General features: G+C 40.5%; 1 protein-coding gene across 1 annotated transcript in view; it reads right to left on the reverse strand.

Annotated features, from left to right (window-relative positions):
• Positions 1-23,148, reverse strand: part of PIP4P2 (phosphatidylinositol-4,5-bisphosphate 4-phosphatase 2) — a 49,283-nt gene extending 26,135 nt beyond the window's left edge. Inside the window, exon 1 of the mRNA XM_081496862.1 lies at positions 23,006-23,148. Within this exon, the coding sequence (XP_081352988.1) occupies positions 23,006-23,111 (106 nt within the window). The 5' untranslated portion in view covers positions 23,112-23,148. The remainder of the gene's footprint in view (positions 1-23,005) is intronic.
• Between the last annotated feature and the right edge of the window lie 1,023 nt (positions 23,149-24,171).

Here is a 24,171-nt window from a genome sequence, read left to right on the forward strand (position 1 = left end):
TAGAAAAGGCTACACTTCAATACATGATTGAATCCCCACTAAAGAGAACTGGTAAGTTCAGAGGCTTCTGTGACACTATAAAATACAATCACAGTAGCTAATCATGAAAAGAGATATTTTTGAAATAGAGATTTTTCTATCCACTGGATTAGATTCTGAACTCTGTGATACTTTGAGCTGATAGAACTGAGTTGGAGAACAGCACATTATGGTATGTTTAAAATACCACATATTATCACCTGGCATGCTTGGGGTACAGCATGGAGATATATTTAGACTTAAAAAAGATTAGTGACAAGTGATATTCATTCAAATATTCATAATAAGCCAAATTTCTGCAGCAGCCAAGGCTCTGAAAGGGGCCACATTGGAAATGATAATATGCATACATCTTTGGGAGGCTTATACCAGAATGATGCCAAACACTGAACTTAAAAAGTAGCTATGGATGTCTAAATTATAAAAGTAGTTTTAAATCCTTGGAAGAATTTAAGGCTGATGCACAGTGACCTGAAATGTATTAATCAAGAAGAAAAAAATGGGTTAAAGGATCAATGTGTCAGCAGTACATTTGAGCCCCTTGCAATTTGCAGATTACTCTATCAAAACTCAATAAAGAAAGTATTGTCCTGGGAAATAGAACTCACACCTTACTAGAAATTCAAGACACACTGCCTGGTATGCAATAATAAATATTGTTTTAATAACTATTAGTAATAGCATTATTAATAGAAGCTTCCTCTTTTGCCTTGAGGATGAAGGGGAAAGGCCACATATTAAAGCTATAAATAAGGGTGGTAAAATCCATCCATTTAGACAGGCAAAAGTTTTGCTCAATGGAATCTCCTAAACATTTCAGTGTTTGATCTTCTGAAGCATTTGCAGTCTATCAGAACCAACAAAATCCTGTGAACTTTTCCTCTAAGATTTGCACTACATAATTTTTAACCTGTAAAAAAAGAAAAGCTTTCAATGATAAAAATATGCTGAAACCTCTGGAGGTTTGGGAAATTGGAGGAGGGGGTAAAGAATGGGTGAGGATTAGAAGTCTAACGGGATTTATGTGAGAGACTAAAAGCTCCAGGAGGCCAGGGCCATATCTGACTTGCTCAGGTCAGGTTCAGTGCTTGTCACATTGCCTGGTCTATGGCAGATGCTCGCAAACATTTACGGAATGAATGGTGGAGGAATAACTGAATCACTGAAATTTAAGGGACTCATCTACTTCTCTTGGGAAAATGACACTAAGTATATTACCAGTACTCTCCTTAAAGAGGAGCTGGGATCCTAGCAGGGGAGCACAGCTTGACTGTGAAAAACGCTTTCTCCTATATGTAGCCCAACCTCTCCAAAACATGGACTGAGACAGGGAGGTGATTAGGAGAAGCTGGCCTCATCGGCCAGATAAGTACAATCAGTCCAAGAGATCAATAGAATGACAGATGTTACAGCCTAATTGCTCCACTAAACAGTGCTTTCAGGCCTACTGTTTCAATTTTCTGTCCATTACTTCAGCCCTAAACTGATTTAGAGATATATCTTGTATTTTTATCCCAAGGAAACCTTCAGCTACAACTACAACTCCTCTTGAAAAGAACTTGTAATTCTAGAAATGTGTTTCACAGTCAGTAAACCTGCAGTAATTAGCAACTTAGATTGCTCATTTTATTTCTTTTCACTTTAAAACAGCCAGCAGATCACCACTATTATATCTATTTTAAATTTCTGCCCTGGATAAAAAGTCCACTGCAATCTCAGAATGTGGGATCATTGGATATCAAGAGACACAAAAGTTCTTCCTTTTTGGAAGAGTCTTACTTGTTACTTAAACAATGATCATTTTTTTCTATGGGGGTTGTCTAAGTGAAAAATCGTTTTCTTCCGTTTAGAGTGGTAGTCTTCAAATCTGAAACCGTCTCCCAACAAAGTTCCAGAATTGTACAATGTTAGAAATTTATGCAATCTTAGTCTAATATATAGCCTAATTTATTCATCTTATGGAAATGAAAACTGAAGCCCTAAAATTCTAACTTTTGGATAGACTTTATACGGCACTGCAGCAAAGCCAAAAGCTGACTCTTCCTCCAGAGGCCTCTTCCTGATGACAGCTGCCTCTCTTAATGACTAATGATTTAATATATGGAAAAGACGTAAGGACTAGTTAAAGGGGACTAGGGGGATAAAAAAGAATAGTCAGGGAAAATGAAGATTAGAATATAATATGAAGAAACAATTAGTTCATGATAAAAATTTCATAGAAAAACAGACTCATAAAACAGACAAGATAAAATAATATAGACCACAAGGCACACATAATGGTTTTCCTTAAAACACTCAGAAAAGAGCCATTATTATTCCGTAAACCCAAAGTGATCAAATTACACTTTCCCATCATAAACACTGACCTGAAATTTATCTATTTCTTGCCAAAAAAGTCCCTCTTTCCAGCTAAGTCATTCTGGTATAATAATCCATACTTCATTTTTTACCAGATATACCCAGGTACAGCATTTTAAAGGTTGAAAATGTTTTGCTGGATAACTCTGATCTTTATTACCTCAGTTATCCCTTTATAAATCTCTGCAAAGACAACATTGTCCAGTTTAATTCACTTACTTCACTAATATACTCTTTACATGCAGTCGTTAAGGCTCTTGACAAAGATATTGTATCAGAATTGAAAAATGACATCAGATTAAACTAAGAGATATTTTATAACACTATGATTATAAGATGAGGAAGAAAAGCATAAAGAACCAGCCTGTAAGGAAAACTCTGGCTTTCTCTCCTCCATAGGATCTTTGCACAGAGTACTGTTGGGGACAGGGTGCACCCAGATGCTATGGAGTATGTACTTCCTGTATAAAATGTCTCCAGTCCAGCTCAACACAAAGAAAGAGAATACCATCTTCTGTTCCTACCCTCTCTGAAACCAAAGGAATAAGATTATTCTAGGAGACTCCTGGGTTCTTCTAGAACCATTATACGCTCAGAAGGATCCATCTGGCTAAAGCCAGTTTGCAAGGTAAATGTGCTAGCTATTAGGTTACCAACTCTCAGCTCCAAATTCACATTCTATACTTTGCATACTGGAACTAAAACTCTACAAACCACATTTTTTCTTTGCCAGTTGTCTGCAGGTTATATTCTGTTAACAGGAGATGATAAAACAGAAACTGCAAGGTTGAAGAAAAAAGAAGCGGCTTGCAGCACTTTCCCCACGTATATAAAAATCTTTCTCCAGAGCTCAGAGACTCAGAGAGCTCAGCTGGTTGGTGCCTCTTGGAGGTCATGTTTCAGTTATGTTCCACTAAATTACTAAATTTTATTTTTTAAATTTAATTTTTAATTGGAGGAAAATTGCTTTACAACATTGTGTTGGCTTCCACTATACAACAATGCAAATCAGTCATAATTATATACATACATATATCCCCTCCGTCCATCCCGCCCCTCTATGTCATCACAGAGCTCCAGACAGGGCTCCCTGTATCATATAGCAGTTTCTCACTAGCTATCTGTTTCATGCATGATCGTGTATATATGTCAATGCTATTTTCCCAATTTGCCCCATCCTCTGCTTTCCTTGCCACAGGATCATTCTCTACATCTGTGTCTTCACTTCTTGCATGCAGATAGGTTCAACAGTACTTTATTTCTAGATTCCATATATATGCTTTAATATATGTTATTTGTTTTTTTCTTTATTATTCATTTCACCCTAGGTTAGTCCACCTCTCTATAACAGACTCAAATTTGTTCCATTTTATGGCTGAGTAATACTCCAATCCTCTTCACCCATTCATCTGCTGATGGACATCTAGGTTGATTCCATGCCCTGGGTATTGTAAATAGTGCTGAAAGGAACACTGGGGCACATGTGTCTTTTTGAATTGTGGTTTTCTCAGGGTATATGTGCAATAGTAGGATTGCTTGGTTATATGGTGGATTTATTCTTAAGTTTTTTTATGGAATCTCCATACTGTTCTCCACAATGGCTATATAAGTTTGTATTTCCACCAACAGTGCAGGAAGATACCCTTTTCTCCACATCCTCTCCAGCATTTATTGTTTGTAGAATTTTTAATGATGGCCATTCTGATTGGTGTGAGGTGATAACTCATTTTAGTTTTGACTTGCATGTTTCTGATAATGAGTGATCTTGAGCATCATTTCATGTGTTTATTGGCCCTCTGTATGTCTTCCATGGAGAAATGTCTGTTAGTTCTTCTGCCAATATTTTTTATTGAATTATTTGTTTTTCTGATATTGAGCTGCATGCATATATATGTGTTGGAGAAGACTCGAGAGTCCCTTGGACTGCAAGAAGATCCAACCAGTCCATCCTAAAGGAGATCAGTCCTGGGTGTTCATTGGAAGGACTGATGTTGAAGCTGAAACTCCAATACTTTGGCCACCTCATGCGAAGAGTTGACTCATTGGAAAAGACCCTAATGCTGGGAAGGATTGGGGGCAGGAGGAGAAGGGGATGACAGAGGATGAGATGGTTGGATGGCATCACCGACTCAATGGACATGGGTTTGGGTAAGCTCCGGGAGTTGGTGATGGACAGGGAGGCCTGGCGTGCTGCAATTCATGGGGTCGCAAAGAGTCAGACATGACTGAGCAACTGAAATGAACTGAACTGAACTGAATCCATTGTCAGTGGCTTTGTTTACAATTATTTTCTCCCAATCCGAAGGTTGTATTTTCACCTTATTTATAGTCTCCTTTGCTGTGCAAAGGCTTTTAAGTATACTTAGGTCCCATTTGTTTATCTTTGTTATTATTTACATTACTCTAAGAGGTGGGTCAGATAGGCTTCTGCTGCAATTTATGTCAAAGAGTATACTGCCTACGAGCTTCATGTGGTGGTTTAGTTGCTCAGTCATGTCCAATTCTTGTAACTCCATGGACTGTAGTCTGCCAGGCTCCTCTGTCCATGGGATTTCCCAGCAAGAATACTGGACTGGATTATCATTTCCTTCTCCAGGGGATCTTTCTGGCCCAGGCATTGAACTCAGGTTTTATACTTTACGGCATTACATTTAAGTCATTAATCCAGTTTGAGTTTATTTGTATATGGTGTTAGGAAGTGTTCTAATTTCATTGTTTTACATGTAGCTCTCCAGTTTTCCCAGCACTACCTATTGAAGAGGTTGTCTTTTCTCCACTGTATATTCTTGCATCCTTTCTCAAAGATAAGGTGCACACATATGTGTGGGTTTATCTCCAGGCTATATATATTGTTCCATTGGTCTATATTTCTGTTTTTGTGCCAGTACCATACTGCTTTGATGATTGTAGCTTTGTAGTATAGTCTGAGGTCAAGAAGGTTGATTCCTCCAATCTGTTTTTCTTTCAGAAAGATTGCTTTGGCTATTCGGGGTCTTTTGTGATTCCACACAAATTGTAAAATTTTTTGTTCTAGTTTTATGAAAAACATCATTGATAATTTGATAGGGATGGCACTGAATATGCAGATTGCTTTGGGCAGTATAGTCATTTTCACAATATTGGTTCTTCCAACCTAAGAACATGTTATATCTCTCCATCTGTTTGTGTTATTTTTTATTTTTTTCATCAGTGTCTTATAGTTTTCTGCATACAGGTCCTTTGTCTCTTTATGTAGTTTTATTCCGAGGTATTTTATTCTTTTTGTTACAATGAAGAATGGGACTGTTTCCTTAATTTCCCTTTCTGATTTTTCATTGCTAGTGTTTAAGATTACAAGGGATTTCTGTGTATTAATTTTATATCCCGAGCCTTTGCTCTATTTATTGATTCATTCTAGTAATTTTCTGGTGGCCTCTTTAGGGTTTTCTACATATAGTATCATGTCACCTGCAAACAGTGAGCGTTATATTTTTCTTTTCCAATCTGGATTCCTTTCTTTCTCTTCTCTGATTGCTGTGGCTAAGACTTTCAAAACTATGTGGAATAATAGTGGTGAAAGTTGGTACCTTTTTCTTGTTCCTGATCTGACAGGAAATGCTTTCAGTTTTTAACCATTGAGAATGATGTTTGCAGTGGGTTTGTTGTATATGGCCTTTATTATGTTGAGGTAGATTCCTTCTATGCTGATTTTTTAGAGGGTTTTTTTTTAAATCACAAGTGAGTACTGAATTTTGCTGAAAGTTTCTCTGCATCTATTGAGATGATCTATTGAGAAATGCTGGGCTGGAAGAAGCACAAGCTGGAATCAAGATTGCCGGGAGAAATATCAATAACCTCAGATATGCAGATGACACCACCATTATGGCAGAAAGGGAAGAGGAACTAAAAAGCCTCTTGATGAAAGTGAAAGAGGAGAGTGAAAAAGTTGGCTTAAAGCTCAACATTCAGAAAACTAAGATCATGGCATCTGGTCTCATCACTTCATGGGAAATAGATGGGGAAACAGTAGAAACAGTGTCAGATTTTATTTTTGGGGGGCTCCAAAATCACTGCAGATGGTGATTGCAGCCATGAGATTAAAATACACTTGCTCCTTGGAAGGAAAGTTATGACCAACCTAGATAGCATATTAAAAAGCAGAGACATTACTTTGTCAACAAAGGTCCGTCTAGTCAAGGCTATGGTTTTTCCAGTGGTCATGTATGGATGTGAGAGCTGGACTATGAAGAAAGCTGAGTGCTGAAGAATTGATGCTTTTGAAGTGTGGTGTTGGAGAAGACTCTTGAGAGTCCCTTGGACTGCAAGGAGATCCAACCAGTCCATCATAAAGGAGATCAATCCTGGGTGTTCATTGGAAGGACTGTTGTTGAAGTTGAAACTCCAATACTTTGGCCATCTCATGGGAAGAGCTGACTCATTGGAAAAGACCCTGATGCTGGGAAGGATTGGAGCAGGAGGAGAAGGGGACGACAGAGGGTGAGATGGTTGGATGGTATCACCGACTCGATGGATATGAGTTTGGGTAAACTCTGGGAGTTAGTGATGGACAGGGAGGCCTGGTGTGCTGCAATTCATAGGGTCGCAAAGAGTTGGACACGACTGAGCGACTGAACTGAACTGATTGCAACTTTTCTATGTATTTAACCATTAACTCCCTTTTTCAAACAGGAGCCCTAGAAAAACAGCTATACCTTATTAAGTTTGGTTGTGACATCAACTTGGCATTAACGTCATCAATCTACATCCTAGTGCCTTCAGTACTGTTTGCAGGTGTTCATGTGGGTCCATGGTAGACCCCGGACTTCCCCGGTAACTCAGCGGTAAAGAATCTGCCTGCAATGCAGCAGTCACAGGGGACACAGGTTCAATCCCTGGGTCGGGAAGATCCCCTGGAGGAGGGCATGGCAACCCACTCCAGTATTCCTGTCTGGAGAATTCCATGGACAGAGGAGCCTGGTGGGCTACAATCCATAGGGTCGCAAAGAGTCAGACACGACTGAAGTGACTTAACACACACACACACACGACAGACCCCATGGCAACAAGAATCTAGGCATTCTTATACAGCTGGTGATGATGAGTACTGAATTCGACCATGGGCAATTGATCTATTCTTCCCTCCCTTAGTGTTCGCAGTCATTTGGGTTGTATACTGCTATATAACTGGAGATACTGGCAAGAAATGCCCAATGATCTGCCAATGACCAATTCCTGGATGACAAAACTTCTGCTCCATCTATTTCTCATTAAGCAATATTTTTACCTCATTCTAGTGCATTTCATCAGTGGCACTAGTACTTCCTTCCAGTATTGACAGCTAATAAATTACATATTCTTCTCTCATTTCATTAACTACTATGTTTATTTTTATTGAAAAAAGGAATTTTTTTCCAACCCTATATATGTGAAATCATATTGCTTGTATGCATGGCTCCGTTCTTAACTTGTTGTTTACAATATTGCTTCCAAGAAAGTATGTGTTTCAAGAAAAATAGAGAGATACTCTTTTTTAGTACAGAAAAATAGTTTCCAAGGCAAAAAAAACATACTTGCCTAGAAATTTAGAAGCCTCTCCTATAGCATGAGGAGAAAACAAATTCCTAGGCTGTCACTCTCCTAGACAGCTCATTTTCACTGTCACAGATTGTGCTCATTTTCTGAGAGAAAGCAAGCCACTCCTTTGCATATAACTAGGTATACACACTAAATGATAACTTGCAGGTTACAAGTATTCATGAATCACAGCTTTAAAATACATTTCAATATAACTGAACCCAAAATTTGCTTTAAAACATTTTAGATGAGAAAATATGGGGAGATCAACTCAGTGTATGTGGAAGGGAACAAGCTCAACTGGATTTGTGATGTGTTATTTGCTTAAATACATGAAACAGCACAGCATAATGTTAAGCTCTGATAAAATTAGATGACACGATACATGAAGGATTATATTACATTCAATAGTTTTCTATTTTGAAATATTTCATTCATTTAAAAAAAATGACCTAAGGATTAGTAGATTATAGACAAAAGTTGTTGTTGTTCAGTCACTAAGTCTTGTCCAACTCTTTGTGACCCTGTGAACTGCAGCACACCAGGCTTCCCTGTCCTTCACTATCTCCTGGAATTTGCTCACACTCATGTCCGTTAAGTTGGTGATGCCATCCAACCATCTCATCCTGTCATGCCCTTATCCTCCTGCCCTCAGTCTTTCCCAGAATCAAGATCTTTTCCAATGTGTCAGCTCTTTGCATCAGGTGGCCACAGCTTCAGCTTCAGCATCAGTCCTTCCAATGAATATTCAGGGTTGATTTCCTTTAGCATTACCTGGTCTGATTTCTTTGCTGTCCTAGGGACTCTCAAGAGTCTTCCCCAGCACCACAATTCAAAAGCATCAATCCTCTGGTGCTCAGCCTTCTTTGAGGTCCAACTCTCACATCCATACATGACTACTGGAAAAACCATAGCTTTGACTATACAGACCTTTATCAGCAAAGTGATGTCTTTGCTTTCTAAAATATTGTCTAGGTTTGTCATAACTTTCCTTCCAAGGAGCAAGTATCTTTTAATTTCATGGCTGCAGTCACCATCCAAAGTGATTTTGGAGCCCAAGAAAATAAAATGTTACTGCTTCCACTTTTCCCTTTCTATTAAAATATAAAAACTGAGAAACCACTAAAAAAAAAATCCAGAAGTTAATCCATTAAGTGGGGGGAGTTCCTCACTGTAGCCAGCTGGAAGTACAATGGTAGAGCTCCTATCCCCCTTTTGTTCTCATGTTCTTCCAGCTCCTCATAAAACCTTCACTCCCTAAGTGACTTCAAAATCACCATCCTGCATCCTTCTTTGTTTTCTCATTCATTCACTCATTCATTCATATAACTGATAACTTGCTCAATGCCTAGAAATATAAGATCAAGTGCAAGGGACTATGTATAACTCGGAGACGAAAGATACAAGAATCCTGCCTCCCTCCTTGTCTTCCTTGATAAGGTCATGTACACAAAAAAGTTTTAAAATATATAGTAGAAACGTTGAGAGATACTGGTTTGGGAACAAATGTTGTCCAGTAACAGAGATTAAAAACGATTACACGGAAAGAAAGGACTTTGACGAATGGATAAAGTTTGAGTGCTTCATTTTCCAAAATCCCTTTCCTACTAAGGTACCCACAGTAAACAAAAAGTAAACCTTTGTCTAGAGTAGACTAGACCTACTCTGGCTAATAAATGACTCTGGTATGAAGCAGTGAGTATGGTCTTAGGAAAAACATACGTAGTGATACATGTGCATCTGCATCATTTCCCACATGGAAACAGGGTACTTCCTATTAAAATCTTGACCAGTTGGAGCGATGGACCAAATCAAACACAAAGAAATGCAAGGTTCCGCTCCGGGGACCTGTATAGAGATGTAGGGATAGGGTCTAAAACATAGCATATGTTAAAGTACTCAGGGTCCCAGTCAAGGATAAAATCTACAAGAATCAATAATATAATGTGGCCAAAGTGCTTTCTAATACATTAAATTTTTATAAGTAACATATTTTCGTGACCCAAAAATCAATATTCACGCAAAAAATGTATGCTTAGAATTGCTACTCCAATTTCTGTGCTAATTCATCATGGCCCACTTCAAAGATTTCCACGTAAATCTTTTTTTTTTTTTAAGTCCTTTCAGTGTTTCTTAAGCCTAGTACAGGTAATATTAATATACACACACACATATTCTCATTTCTCCATCTTTTGTAAAAAAATAAAAATAAAAAAGCCTTCATCTTACGTTTTTCATTGTATTTTATATCCTGGCAATCTTTCCATAAAGGTATGTAGAACATCCTCATTTCTTCCAGCTACACAGCATTTTAGTTTGTGTATATATCACAGATTATTGTGGTGGTTTTAAATATGGCTGCAAAATTCTTCGAAACTCATCTACACTTGAGTTAGACCTGAAGTCTATATTTCTTCACCTTCCTTACATGCAGGTGACTTATAACTGTTTTGACCAATTAAGCGTGGCAGAAGTGACTTCTTAGACTAGTCGTAAAAGATGTAAGTCTTCCATGAAGCTCATCTTATTTTCAGGCACGTCCGGTAGATTTAATAATAACCTATGTTCTCATTAGAGACTGTCAGTAAATGGAAATACTACTTTTGTTGTGCAAGGCATTGCACAAAGCATTCTATCTATGTAGAGAACCAGGAGTCCTGAATTCTGTAAATTTGGAAAATAGTTCTCTTATAAATTTTAAAAATAATTTTGTATTAATTGGTAGAACCTATACAGCTCGGTAGAAATCAGTGTTTATTTGGGAAATTCCTGTGTGTGTGTGTTAGTTGCTTAGTCGTGTCTGACTCTTTGCAACCCCATAGACTGCAGCCCACCAGGCCCCTCCGTCCATTGGATTCTCCAGGCAAGAACACTAGAGTGGGTTGCCATTTCCCTCTCCAGAGGGAAATATAGAAAGAAAGAAAGTTATGTCACTAAATCGTGTCTGACTCTTTGCAACCCCGTGGACTGTAGCCTACCAGGCTCCTCCATCCATGGAATTTTCCAGGCAAGAGTACTGGAGTGGGCTGCCATTGCCTTCTCCGGGAAATTCCCATGCTCTAGGATTAATAACAACTCAAGTGTCTGTGAAAGCCTCCTATTTCAAATCTGTTCACTATCATTTCTAAGTATTGCTTTTCCTCTGGATGGTGAATCTCAGCACTCTAATCTCGGAAATTTTAAAACTGCACTTGTGCAGATGCTGAACTATTAGAAGCTTTCTGTATACTGGTTTTAAATTCATATTATGGATGTGCAAAGCTTAAATATCTCAACTTGACAAAGCATGAGAGGAAAAGAGATTTTTCCACTGCCTTTAGAAATACGTGCTTTGAATCAAATGCTCTAAATGGTCAGGTGGTACATACAAATACTTTCTACAGAAGAAAAAATATCGCATGCTAGTTGGGCTTCTGATGCTTAAAAGAGCTATGTAACACTCCTTGATGTTCAATATATTGTCTTTGCAATTTTCAAAAGTGTACTGGAAGAAATAGTAACTTAAGTTAAAAAGGGACATTGGAAGCAAAAGAATGAGGCAAAAGCAAAGATAATAACCAGTCCCTTGGACAGCAAGGAGATCAAATCAGTCAATCCTAAAGGAAATCAATCCTGAGTATTCACTGGAAGGACTGATGCTGAAGCTGAAGCTTCAGTACTTTGGCCACCTGATGTGAAGAACTGACTCATTAGAAAAGACCCTGATGCTGGGAAAGACTGAAGGTGGGAGGAGAAGGTGACAACAGAGGATGAGATGGCTGGATGGCATAACCGACTCGATGGATATGAGTTTGAGGAAAACTCCAGGAGTTGGTGATGGACAGGGAGGCCTGGCGTCCCGCAGTCCACAGGGTCTCAAAGAGTTGGACATGACTGAGCAACTGAAAAACGACAATATTTTAAAGTTATAGATATATTTATCTTACGTATATCTAGATTCCTTACCAAGAACACTTATGTCGTGAAATATAAAAGCAAAAGGGAACACACTATATTACTCCTTCTCAAGTGGGAAACTGAGGCCCAGAGTTGTAACGTAACTACTCTGAGGTCAACAGCTATTAACTGGCTGAAAGAATTCAAAAGTGTCAGGTCCCTTAGGCCAAATCACACCTGGTGGCAGATCATCTCAGGCTATACAGGGATTTAGTTACAGGATGCTTGAGGAACTTACCTGAAGACCAGGAAGAGGAGACACATTTTTCATTTCTTTTTCACATATTTATTTGTATTCTTTCAGAGAAAAAGAAATTCACTTTATAATAGGAAAGGAAAAAAATCTAGGGAAGTGCCAAAGCAACACAAACTCTGATGCACTCTCCACCCAACCTCAAAAAAAAAGTAGAAATTCTCTCAAAAGAACAGAGTAGCAGGCAGAATGCATTCCCTTTTAAAACTGATGAAAGGGTTGTCATTCTTAGGTTGTACAATATCTCTTCATCCTTATAAAAAGGAAACTCTTAACAGCTGAGCATAAAGCTCTATTCAGGGTTGTCTGCTTTCCTCCGAAGTGGAAGGCTTAGGGTTTCCACTGATCACTTCCCTGCTTACTGCTCTGAAATATAGTTGTGAACATACAACCTGCTAAGTCTCCTAACATCTGTATCTACCTATCTAACATCTGTATTCATCTGGCAAATCTTGCAAGATTTTAACAGAATGCTGTATCCTAAAAGTCTGACATTTCTGAAGAGTCTGAAGAATCCTTGGAAATAAATGAGAAGCTGAAAGTATCATCTCCCACTATAGCAAAATCTTAGCATACATGTAATAGAGAATTGTTGAATGAAATTTCCTCAGGCCTGATCTTCACTGCTGATGGTGATTGCAGCCATGAAATTAAAAGATGCTTACTCTTTGGAAGGAAAGTTATGACCAACCTAGATAGCATATTTAAAAGCAGAGACATTGCCAACAAAGGTCCGTCTAGTCAAGGCTATGGTTTTTCCAGTGGTCATGTATGGATGTGAGAGTTGGATGGTGAAGAAAGCTGAGTGCTGCAGAATTGATGTTTTTGAACTGTGGTGTTGGAAAAGACTCCTGAGAGTCCCTTGGACTGCAAGAAGATCCAACCAGTCCATCCTAAAGGAGATCAGTCCTGGGTGTTCATTGGAAGGACTGATGTTGAAGCTGAAACTCCAATACTTTGGCCACCTCATGCGAAGAGTTGACTTATTGGAAAATCCTTCACTGATGCTGGGAAGGATTGGTGGCAGGAGGAGAAGGGAACGACAGAGGATGAGATGGCTGGATGGCATTACCGACTCGATGGACATGGGTTTGGGTAGACTCCGGGAGTTGGTGATGGACAGGGAGGCCTGGCGTGCTGCGGTTCATGGGGTTGCAAAGAGTCGGACACGACTGAGTGACTGAACTGAACTGAACTGATCTCTCCCTAGATTCCAGACTTGTATATCCAACTGCATACTGGACATTTCCAATTGAGTGATGACTGAAGGTATTTCACACTCAACTTGTCTAAAACAAAATATTTATTTCCACTGTCCTTCTTTTTCCTCTTCCCTCTCCACACACCAAACTCTTGCAGTTTTCCCATTTTAGAAAAAAAGTGCATTTTTTACCTAGCTATTCAGGTCATTCTTGGAAATTTGTGATTCCTTCCTTTCCACTGATTCAATCCTTCAGCAAGTCCTGCTGCTCTTTGCTTAAAATATGTCTTGAATCTAACCATATTTTACTGCTTCCATCAGCTCTACCTTGGTTCAGACCACAATTACCTCTTGCCTATTCCACTACAACAGCCTCCTCACTAGTTTCATATCTTCTTAGCCTCTTCTCATTCACCCCCAATAATTCATTCTCTAAACATCAACCAGGATGATCTACTTAAAGGTAAAACATTTCACATTCCATGTCTCTCATTTGCTTCAGAATTTCCATGGCTCCCATTACCCTGAGCACACAATCCCATCTCTGATGGTGGCCGACAAAGCTGCCACGAAACTTGTTACCCGCCATTTGCCTCTACAAGGATGAAGTCCTAAGCTACTGTAGCTGCTGACCTTCAGCACGCCCTGAAAGGAGGTCAGGGGGGTGATCAGCAATGAGACATTCTGTGTTTGGGGGAAAAAACTGGCAGAACAGGCCTTTGGAGAGTTAGGTATTTTCAGGAGAAGATTTTACGAGCCCAATTTCTTGCATCTGCTTTTTTCTCTTTTTTGACTGTGCTGAGTCTTCGTTGCTCTAGTTGCAGCAAATGGGTACTACCCTCTAGTCTCTGTGCAAGGGTTTCTCACTGTGGTGGCACCTCTTGGTGTGGAACCTGGACTCTGGGGGCACAGGCTTCAGCAGCTGTGGGGCCCAGGCTCTAGACCAGACGCTCAGGAGCTGTGCACGGGCTGAGTTGCTCCAAGACAGGTGGGATCTTCCCAGCATGTGTGATCTTCCCGGCCCAGGGACTGATCTTGTGTATCCTGTATTGCAAGGCAGATCCTTTCCCACTGAGACACTAGGGAAAGCCCCTTGCATCTTCTCACATCTAGGAAAACACTAAAATCATTAATGGAGAGACTTCTGCTCCTCATGACTAGCAGCAACATTCTGCCAAAATGAGTGCTTCGTTGCACGCATACCCCTTTCACTAAAATCACATATATGCTGACCGCTCCCTTACCTCTCTGGAGCAGCTCCTCAGGGCTATCTGAGGGGCCGTCTCCCAGGCTATGTTCCTCATTTAGCCCCAAATAAAGATTAATTCATAACTTTCACTGTGCATTTTAACAGCATGTTTTGTGCCTGTTTTTCCAGCTGCCTGACACACTCCTCCCTTAATCTTCCAGTGACTGATTCCAATGTATTTTTCAGGTGTCTGAGTAATTGTCATCTCTGAGACATCTTTTCTGAACACACTGCCTGAAATACTCCCCACACGGCCAGTTAACTCTCCTCATGACCAGCTTTATTCCCTTCACTTTCTGGAATTGTAAAGCTCACCAAAGGTATCTTTTACTGAAATGTAAGCTCCTTGTCATCTGGATCAGTGTAACAGGTACTCAAATATTTGAAATGGTTGAATGAAATATTCCTTGATTAATGTTTTAAAGATGTTTGCAGAGCATGCAAGCATTATAAAATAGAATAAAAGAATCATGGAGCTTTATTCATGGAGCCTGCTGAATAGGATTATAACAGAAAAAGATTATAATAGGAAACAGGCTCGCCAGAATATTGTAAAAGTGGAAGCAGATATACTTCAGTAATGTTTGGGCTCTATTTTCTCTTCATAAGGATATGGTCTCAGTGAAGCAGATTTTGACTCAAGAACTGTTTTGTACAAGCAGAGCACAGGGAACTATACTTGTTAATAAATTATAATGGAAAAGAATCTTAAATATATAAAACTGAATCCCTTGGCTATATACCTGAAACAACATTGTAAATCAACTATATTTCAGTAAAAAACAAACAAAAAAAGAAATATTTGGAAAAAATCTCCTTAAATGGAAGATGAGCTTCAGCACAGCTGACTCACTGGAAAAGACCCTGAGGCTGGGAAAGATTGAGGGCAGAAGGAGAAGGGGACGACAGAGGATGAGATGGTTGGATGGCATCAGTGACTCAATGGACATGAGTTTGAGCAAGCTCCAGGAGATGGTGAAGGACTGGAAGACTGGTGTGTTGCAGTCCGTGGGGTCGCAAAGAGAGGGACACAACTGAATGATGGAACAACAAATGCTACAGGAGAAGAGAAAAGACATACCTCCAGAAGGAATGATGAGACTGAGCCAAAGCAGAAACAATGCCGAGCTGTAGATGTGTCTGGTAGTGAAAGTAAAGTCTGATGCTATAAAGAACAATATTGCATAGGAACTGCAACGTTAGAACTAACAGGAAAAAAAGATGTCCTTTGTAACACAGGGGACTAGAATGCAAAAGCAGGAAGTCAAGAGATACCTGGAGTAACAGACAAGTTTGGCCTTGGAGTACAGAATGAAGCAGGGCAAAGGCTAACAGAGTTTTTCCAAGAAAACGCAATGGTCATAGCAAATACCCTCTTCCAACAACACAAGAGACAACACTACACATGGACATCACCAGATGATCAATATTGAAATCAGATTGATTATATTCTTTGCAGCTGAAGACGAGAAGCTCTATACAGTCAGCAAAAAGAAAACCAGGAGCTGATTGTGGCTCAGATCATGAATTCCTTATTGCCAAATTCAGACTTAAATTGAAGAAAGTAGGGAAAACTACTAGGCAATTAAGTCATGAACTAAGTCAAATCCCTTATAATTATACAGTGGATGTGACAAATAGAATCAAGGGATTAGATATGATAGAGTGTCAGAAGAACTATGGACAGAGGTTCATAACATTGTACAGCAGGTGGTGATAAAAACCATCCCCAAGAAAAAGATATGCAAAAAAGCAAAATGGTTGCCTGAGAAACCTTGTTACAAATAGCTAAGAAATGTAGAGATGTAAAAGGCAAAGGAGAAAAGAAAAGATATACCCATCTGAATGCAGAGTTCCAAAGAATAGCAAGGAGAGATAAGAAAGCCTTCCTAAGTGATCAATGCAAAGAACTAGAGGAAAACAATAAAATGGGAAAGACTAGAGATCTCTTAAGAAAATTAGAGATATCAAGGGAATATTTCATGCAAAGATGGGCTCAATAAAGGACAGAAACAGTACAGACCTAACAGTAGCAGAAGAGTTTAACAAGAGGTGGCAAGAACACTCAGAATAACTATACAGAAAAGGTTTGAATGACCTGGATAACCATGATGGTGTGGTCACTCACCTACAGCCAGACATCCTGGAGTGTGAAGTCAAGTGGGCCTTCAAAACCATTACTATGAACAAAGCTAGTGGAGCTATTTCAAATCCTAAAAGACAATGCTGTTAAAGTGCTGCACTCAATGTGCCAGCAAACTTGGAAAACTCAGCAGTGGCCACAGGACTGGAAAGGGTCAGATTTCATTCCAATCCCAAAGAAAGGGCAATGCCAAAGAATGTTCAAACTACCATGCAATTGCACTCATTTCACATGCTAGCAAGGTAATGCTCAAAATCCTTCAAGCATGACTTCAACTGTATATGAACCAAGAACTTCCAGGTGTACAAGCTGGACTTAGAAAAGGCACAGGAACCAGAGATCAAATTGCCAACATCCTTAAATCATAGAAAAAGCAAGGGAATTCTAGAAAAACATCTACTTCTGCTTCATTGACTATGCTAAAACCTTTGACTGTGTGGATCACAACAAACTGTGGAAAATTCTTCCAGAGACCACCTTACCTGCCTCCTGAGAAACCTGTATGCCAGTCAAGGAAGCAACAGTTAGAACCGGACATGGAAAAACAGACTGATTCAAAATTGGGAAAGGAGCATGTCAAGGCTGTATAATATCACCTGCTTATTTAACTTATATGCAGAGTGTGTGTATTAGTTGCTCAGTCGTGTCTGACTCTTTGAGACCCCATGAACTCTAGCCCGCCAGGCTCCTCTGTCAATGGGATTTTCCAGGCAAGAATACTGGAGTGGGTTGCCATTTCCTTCTCCAAGGGATCTTTCCAACCAAGGAATCGAACCCAGGTCTCCTGCATTGCAGGCAGATTTTTTACTCTCTGAGCCATGCAGAGTACATCATGCAAAATGCTGGGCTGGACAAAGCACAAGCTGGAATCAAGATTGCTGGGAGAAATATCAATAACCTTAGATTATAATAACCGCAGATGACACCACCTTAGTGACATAAAGCAAAGAGGAACTAAAGAGCCTCTTGATGGCGGTGAAAGAGTAAGAGTGAAAAAGCTGGCTTTCAACCCAATATTTAAAAAACAAAGATCATGGTATCCGGTCCCATCACTTCAGGGCAAATACATGGGGAAAAAATGGAAACAGTGACAGACTTTATTTTCTTGGGCTCCAAAATTGCTGTGGACTATGATTGCAGCCATGAAATTAAATCACAGTTGCTCCTTGGAAGAAAAGCTATGAGAAACCTAGACAGTATATTAAATAGCAGGGGCATCACTTTGCTGACCAAGGTTCATCTAGTCAAAACTATGGTTTTTCTTGTAGTCATGTATGGATGTGAGAATTGGACCCTAAAGAAGGCTGAGCAGCAAAGAATTGATGCTTTTGAACTGTGGTGCTGGAGAAGACTCTTGAGAGTCCCTTGGAGAGCAAAGAGATCAAACGAGTCAATCCTAAAGGAAATCAACCCTGAATATTCATTGGACGAACTGATGCTGAAGCTGAAACTCCAATACTTTGGCCACCTGATGCGAAGAGCTGACTCACTGGAAAAGACCCTGATGCTGGGAAAGATTGAAGGCAGGAGGAGAAGGGGACGACAAAGGATGAGATGGTTGGATGGCATCACCGACTCAATGGACATGAGTTTGAGTAAACTCCGGGAGATGGTGAAGGACGGTGAGGCCTGGAGAGCTGCAGTCCATGGGGTTGCAGATAGTAGGAGATGACTGAGTGACTGAACAACAACAAAGTAAAAGCTGGAAGACCTCTTGGGGCCTAGTCTCCAAAGTCATCCAGGTCTCTGTTACATCATTCTGTAGCCTAAAAGCAATTGCAATATCAGTCCAGATTCAAGGAGAAGAACTATTCAAGGAGTTGAATATCAAATAGCATAGTTCTTAGGAGAGGAAGGAAAGTCTTTGGAGAACACGAGCCACACCAACCTCTCCACTCCCATCCTGCAGTACCTTTCCCACTGCTGTTTCTGCCTTCACCACACTGGCCTTCTCTCAGGTCCTGGTACTCACCATCCTCTATCCTGCTAAGGCTTTTGCTCATACCCTTTTTTTTTTTTTCTTACAGTGTTCTTCTGATCCCCAGTTTGCCAAATTAACTACTGTGCAGCTTTCATACCTAAATCAAGTCTGAGGAAAGCCTTTCCAGACTTTCCTAACCAGGCTAAATCTCTTCATGATACCTCCTATACTCTCAGGGCACGGGATATGTTTCTAGCACCGTCCTTTTCCCCGCTGAACTTTGGATTTGTCTGAATGACCATGTAATTTTTGTCTCAGTATCCCCCACTGACCTGGAATAAGAGCCATGTCTGTTTTTCCTTTCTTACCACAGAGCCTGGCTAGTATTCCAGCATTTACTTTCTGAATAAATAATAAACAGAAATAAACTACACAAACGAAATATCTCTGTTTAACAAAGTACCCTTTTCCTTACAGAATTATAGTGAAGTAGATAATCACATTCCCATATTCAATGCATAAATAGATAACCCAAATATAAACCATTTTTTCACAGATGACGTCTCATGAATTTAGATGTCATATTCATTTGCCACATCCTATCTATAAAATTAGCAGATGAAAGCAAGTAAATATAGCTAAACAGAGTAAGTTTTGTGGCGTTTTTCTAGTCCCCTTTCAAATGAGGCTAAAACTCTTTGATTTTAATTTCTGTGATTTAAAAAAAAGTATACCAAATGGAGAGGTGATTTCCTACTCGACACAGGAATCCAGTTCTGAGAGCAAAGACCACTAGGAGCAGGGGGATTTGATACACAAATGAAATGAGACACAAATACTAACTGCCTCCCACTATGTTGTCAATAAAAAAGTGAAAGTGTCAGTTGCTCAGTCATGTCTGACTTTTTGTGACCCTATGGACCGTAGCCTGCCAGCTCCTCTGTCCAGGGAATTCTCCTGGCAATAATACTGTAGTGGGTAGCCACTCCCTTCTCCAGAGGATCTTCCTGACCCAAGGATCGAACCTGGGTCTCCTGCACTGCAGGTAGATTCTTTACCATCTGAGCTATAACTTGTCTGTAAGTAAATATTCTATCAAGTTTCTATTTGAAATGAAATATTTCATCTTGTGGTGGGATCTCACATTCCTGTTCTTGGAAAGTTACACAAATAGTGAAAGGTTGAATTGGAGGGAATATTCACTGTGCTTAGTCATTCTTTGTGTCCGACTCTTCGTGACCCCATGGACTGTAGCCCGCCAGGCTCCTCTGTCCATGGGGATTCTCCAGGCAAGAATATTGGAGTGGGTTGCCATACCTTCCTCTAGGAATCGAACTCAGGTCTCCTGTATTGCAAGCAGATCCTTTATCATCTGAGCCACCAGGAAAGCCCAAATATTCACTACTTATGGCTATTAACCCACCTATAATTACCCAGACTTTAAAAAAAATTTTTTAGAAGTGGTTAATAGCCATAATATTCACTAGTTATGGCTATTAACCACTTCTATAAATTTTTTTTTAAAGTCTGGGTAATTATAGATGGTAATTATCATAAGCCAAAGTTCTTTATCAAAAAGTACATTTTGTTTCTGGTCTTTTGAATCCCAAGCCTCTCAGCTCTAATTGTTGTCAACTACTGAAAATATTTGGTCTAGCGAAAGGCTGTTTCTTTTTTTTTTTTTTTAAGGCTGTTTCTTGCAATCTGAAATGATTCACCCATGTCTTGACTTATTCTTTCTCCACATTACAATGTGGATTCCATGAGGGCATGAATTTGGTTAGTTTTGTTTACCTAGAGCAATCTCTGGCACATTGTCCTGACCAATGAATTACTGAATGAGTGACTAGCACTGGTCTTCTAGGATCAGATTCTATATATTACTCAAAATCTTTATCAATATTCTTATTTGTTATTTATTAAGAAAAAATATTTTGCCAAAAATGCAAAAAAATGCCTTTTACTTATCATTTATGGTTCTTGCTTCCTGGGTATTACGCCATACGAAATTAGTGTTTCTAATTATCTAACCGGTCTCAACGACCAGTTAAAAAAAAAATTCTACAATAGGTGGAAAGAGTTTTTCACTAAGTCCATTGTTAAGAACAAGACAAGCCCGAACTGGAATCACTTAGGCAGACCTGCGTTCAATACCTGGGTCAGGAAGACCCCCTGGAGAAGGAAATGGCAACCTACTCTTGCCTGGAAAATCCCATGGTCGGAGGACCCTGGTGGGCTACAGTCCATGGGGTGGCAAAGAGTCCGACACGACTGAGTGACTTGACTTTCACCTTTCACCTTTCACCTTTCTTGCTTCTCCCAGAAATGGAATGTTAACCTAATCAATCAGGAATCTCCTGACCAGCACTAGTGAGACAACCCGCCTGATAGCCACCTGCCATCCTCTGAAGAAAAGTGACCTTGCCACAATCAATCCACTTTTTGCTAATATAATTTCCTTGTCCCACTGCCTTTTGCCTATATCAGTCTTTAATTTTGCACTGATAGCTCCTCAGAGTTCCTTTCTGTATGCTAGATGGGATGCTGCCTGATTCATGCATCAATAAATGAAGCCAATAAGACTTTTAAAATTTACTCAGTTGAATTTTGTTTTATAGCACATTGAATTTCTTTGGTTGTTAAAAGTTTTCTGGAATAAAACTTCATTTTCTTGGTGACTGAGCTGGAACTTTTACCTTACTGTGTGATTTCAGAAGTCTTATCAGATTAAACAACTGCCTGGCAAATGATGAAGAAGTCTACAAGCAGATCCATGACTATGACCATTTTTGTGGGATAATTTAGCTATTATTTGACTAAAAAAAAAAAGATACCCGATAGAGGGCATGAAAATCTGTTATAAAACAGTTTCTTAAATCTAAACTCTCTCAATAAATTGTCAAATATTTTGTCTTAAAAAGGTGACTTGATAAGTTGAAACAGTCATTAATAAGTGTTTAAATCTATTGGAGACTATAAAATTTAGATAATAGTAAATATATTAACATCAAATTTGCCCATTAAAGGAAATTCCCCCAAGTGGTCCTCTAGCACATCTTTAATGCTGGCCAACAACCATGACTTGCGGGTTTTCAATATGTGAGTATCTGTACCATTTTGCACCCTATTTCTCAGCTCATCCATCACACTGAATTATTCACGACTAAACATCTTTTTCCTTTGTCCTGCTTCTTGTTAAGTGTGGATTAAGATCTAGATTGCTGTTCTTAAAGTTATAAAGGGCTAAACAGAAATTTTAAATACTCGACAAGTTCAACCTGCTCTACAGCTGCTCCAATTTCAGACTTGAACTTAGGAAAAGTTGTATTACAAGAGACATGATCCACTCACATTTTCAAAAGCATTAATGTTTGCCTCCTTAAACCTGTCACATTTATCCAAAAAAGAGATACACAACCTACATTTTCGAGAGCCATATTTGACCAACCTTCTCACTAGTCCAAGTGTTTTTTCAGTCTAGCCTTCCCTTTCCCATGACCCTTGACTCTGCTTTCCAGTTATCTTTAACTCCTGACTCCGCCTTATTTCTGCTATAGGCTTAGAACAAGGGTAGTTACTGGAATAACTGAATAGTTCGCTAAATAGATTTCCCCTCATTTTCTTCAGCTCCCACTGCCATCAAATCTTTCTTGATTCCACCTTGAGAAGAGAAATAAATAGAAATATGCAATGTTAACGAGTCCATTTCAATCTCTCAAATATGCATCAAAAATATTCCATCTTGCCTTCTATTCCTTTGCATTTACCACTCCAAGTAACACATACTCCTTACAAGCAGGAGTAATAAGGGCAGAGATTTCAGATATATTCGTAACATCTATTCGTTTTGGTAAGGCAACTCCCTGATTGAACGGAGTATGGTAGGAGATGCATATTTTTTCAAACTAAGCCCTTTCAAGGACAGACGCCAAGGTTGAGCTGTACTCCCGGTTTCTCGGCCACCTGAAAGGAATTGTGAATGACTACGGAAAATCTGCACCAAACCGTCCAGATGCAGTTCAGGAGCTGCTGTGAAACAGCAAAGCCCAGCCTGGGAAATTCATGTCACATCCCGTACGTGGGTCAGAAGTGGCGAAGTACAGACACACGGAGCAGTGGATACGACAGGGTGCACACGCCTACATCCCATACCGGTGGGGAAGAAGGGGCGAAACCCACACACACCCCAAAGTACACCCCGAGAAAGCCCCCGGGGGGCTCCGGGCGGCGGGCTCCGCTTCGGGGGGGCACCGCCAGCCTCCGTCTTTCCCAGCCTCCGCCTCCGAAATCGCGGTCTCCTGAACGTGCGAGGCTTTTCCCCTGTGAAGTGCGAAGGTGCACGCCGGCCTTACCTCTGGGGCTGCTGTCCTGGAGGTACGGGGGCGCCGTGGGAGTGACACTCCCCGAGTGGGACGCGGACAGCAGCGGCGAGCGCTCGTCCACGCCGTCAGCAGCCATGACTGCGGCAGAGGCCGAGTCCGCGGCCCCGGGAGGCGGTGTCGGCGCCGCGGCCGCTCGGAGGACCGGGCTGTGTCACACGGTAGGAGGCGGCGCGGCGGCGCGGGGCGGGGAGAGGGACGGGGGGCGGAGGAGGGCGGGGTGGGCGGAGGGGAGGGCCGACCGGGGCAGCCCGCGAGGGAAAGGGGCCGAGTCACCGAAAGCGCGGGGGAGCTAATGCGTGCAAGGGGTACCGAACCCTCAGAGGAGCTAATGGGTGGAAGGGGTACCGAAACCTCAGAGGAGCTAATGGATGCAAGGGGTACCGAAAGCGCGGAGGAGCTAATGGATGCAAGGGGTACCAAAACCTCAGAGGAGCTAATGGGTGGAAGGGGTACCAAACCCTCAGAGGAGCTGATGGGTGGAAGGGGTACCAAACCCTCAGAGGAGCTAATGGATGCAAGGGGTACCAAAACCTCAGAGGAGCTAATGGGTGGAAGGGGTACCAAACCCTCAGAGGAGCTAATGGGTGGAAGGGTCACCAAAATCACAGAGGAGCTAATGGGATGGAAGGGTTACAGCTCTTTCCTCTTTGTACTTGACTTTTTCTTGGCTAAGGAGAAAGAAGGGGAAAAGGGAAGCCTGAAACAGGATAAAAGGGCCTGTGGCTTGATGACAGGAAAACTACAGCCAACACAAATCCACGTTTAACTCCTCCAGGGCGGAAAGAGGAGTTCTTTGCTGTCAAACTTGGCGCAGTTATATGAAGAGAGCTTATTTAACCCTAAGAAAGCTTAGGGTTATGAATTCCTTCTCGAGGGCTGCTGCTTTTGTCGGGAAATCATTTTTCAACCTCTGCTGTCTAAGAGGAAGTAGAGTTTTGGAGAATCAGTGCCATTCCCTGCTTTTCCTTGTTAATTTTTAAATACGTTTGGCACTCTAGTAACAGTACCTTATGGAGACAATGCATAGTGTGTTGGCTTTTACAAGTTTCATTTTACAAAATGGATCATCACGTTAGTTTTGTTTTTGTACTGTATTGTCTCTGACATATATATGATAAAGTTTATGAATACTGCAA

Source organism: Giraffa tippelskirchi, chromosome 6 (genome assembly GCF_054371585.1).
Source record: "Giraffa tippelskirchi isolate mGirTip1 chromosome 6, T2T-mGirTip1v1.2.pri, whole genome shotgun sequence".
Lineage (NCBI taxonomy): Eukaryota > Metazoa > Chordata > Mammalia > Artiodactyla > Giraffidae > Giraffa > Giraffa tippelskirchi.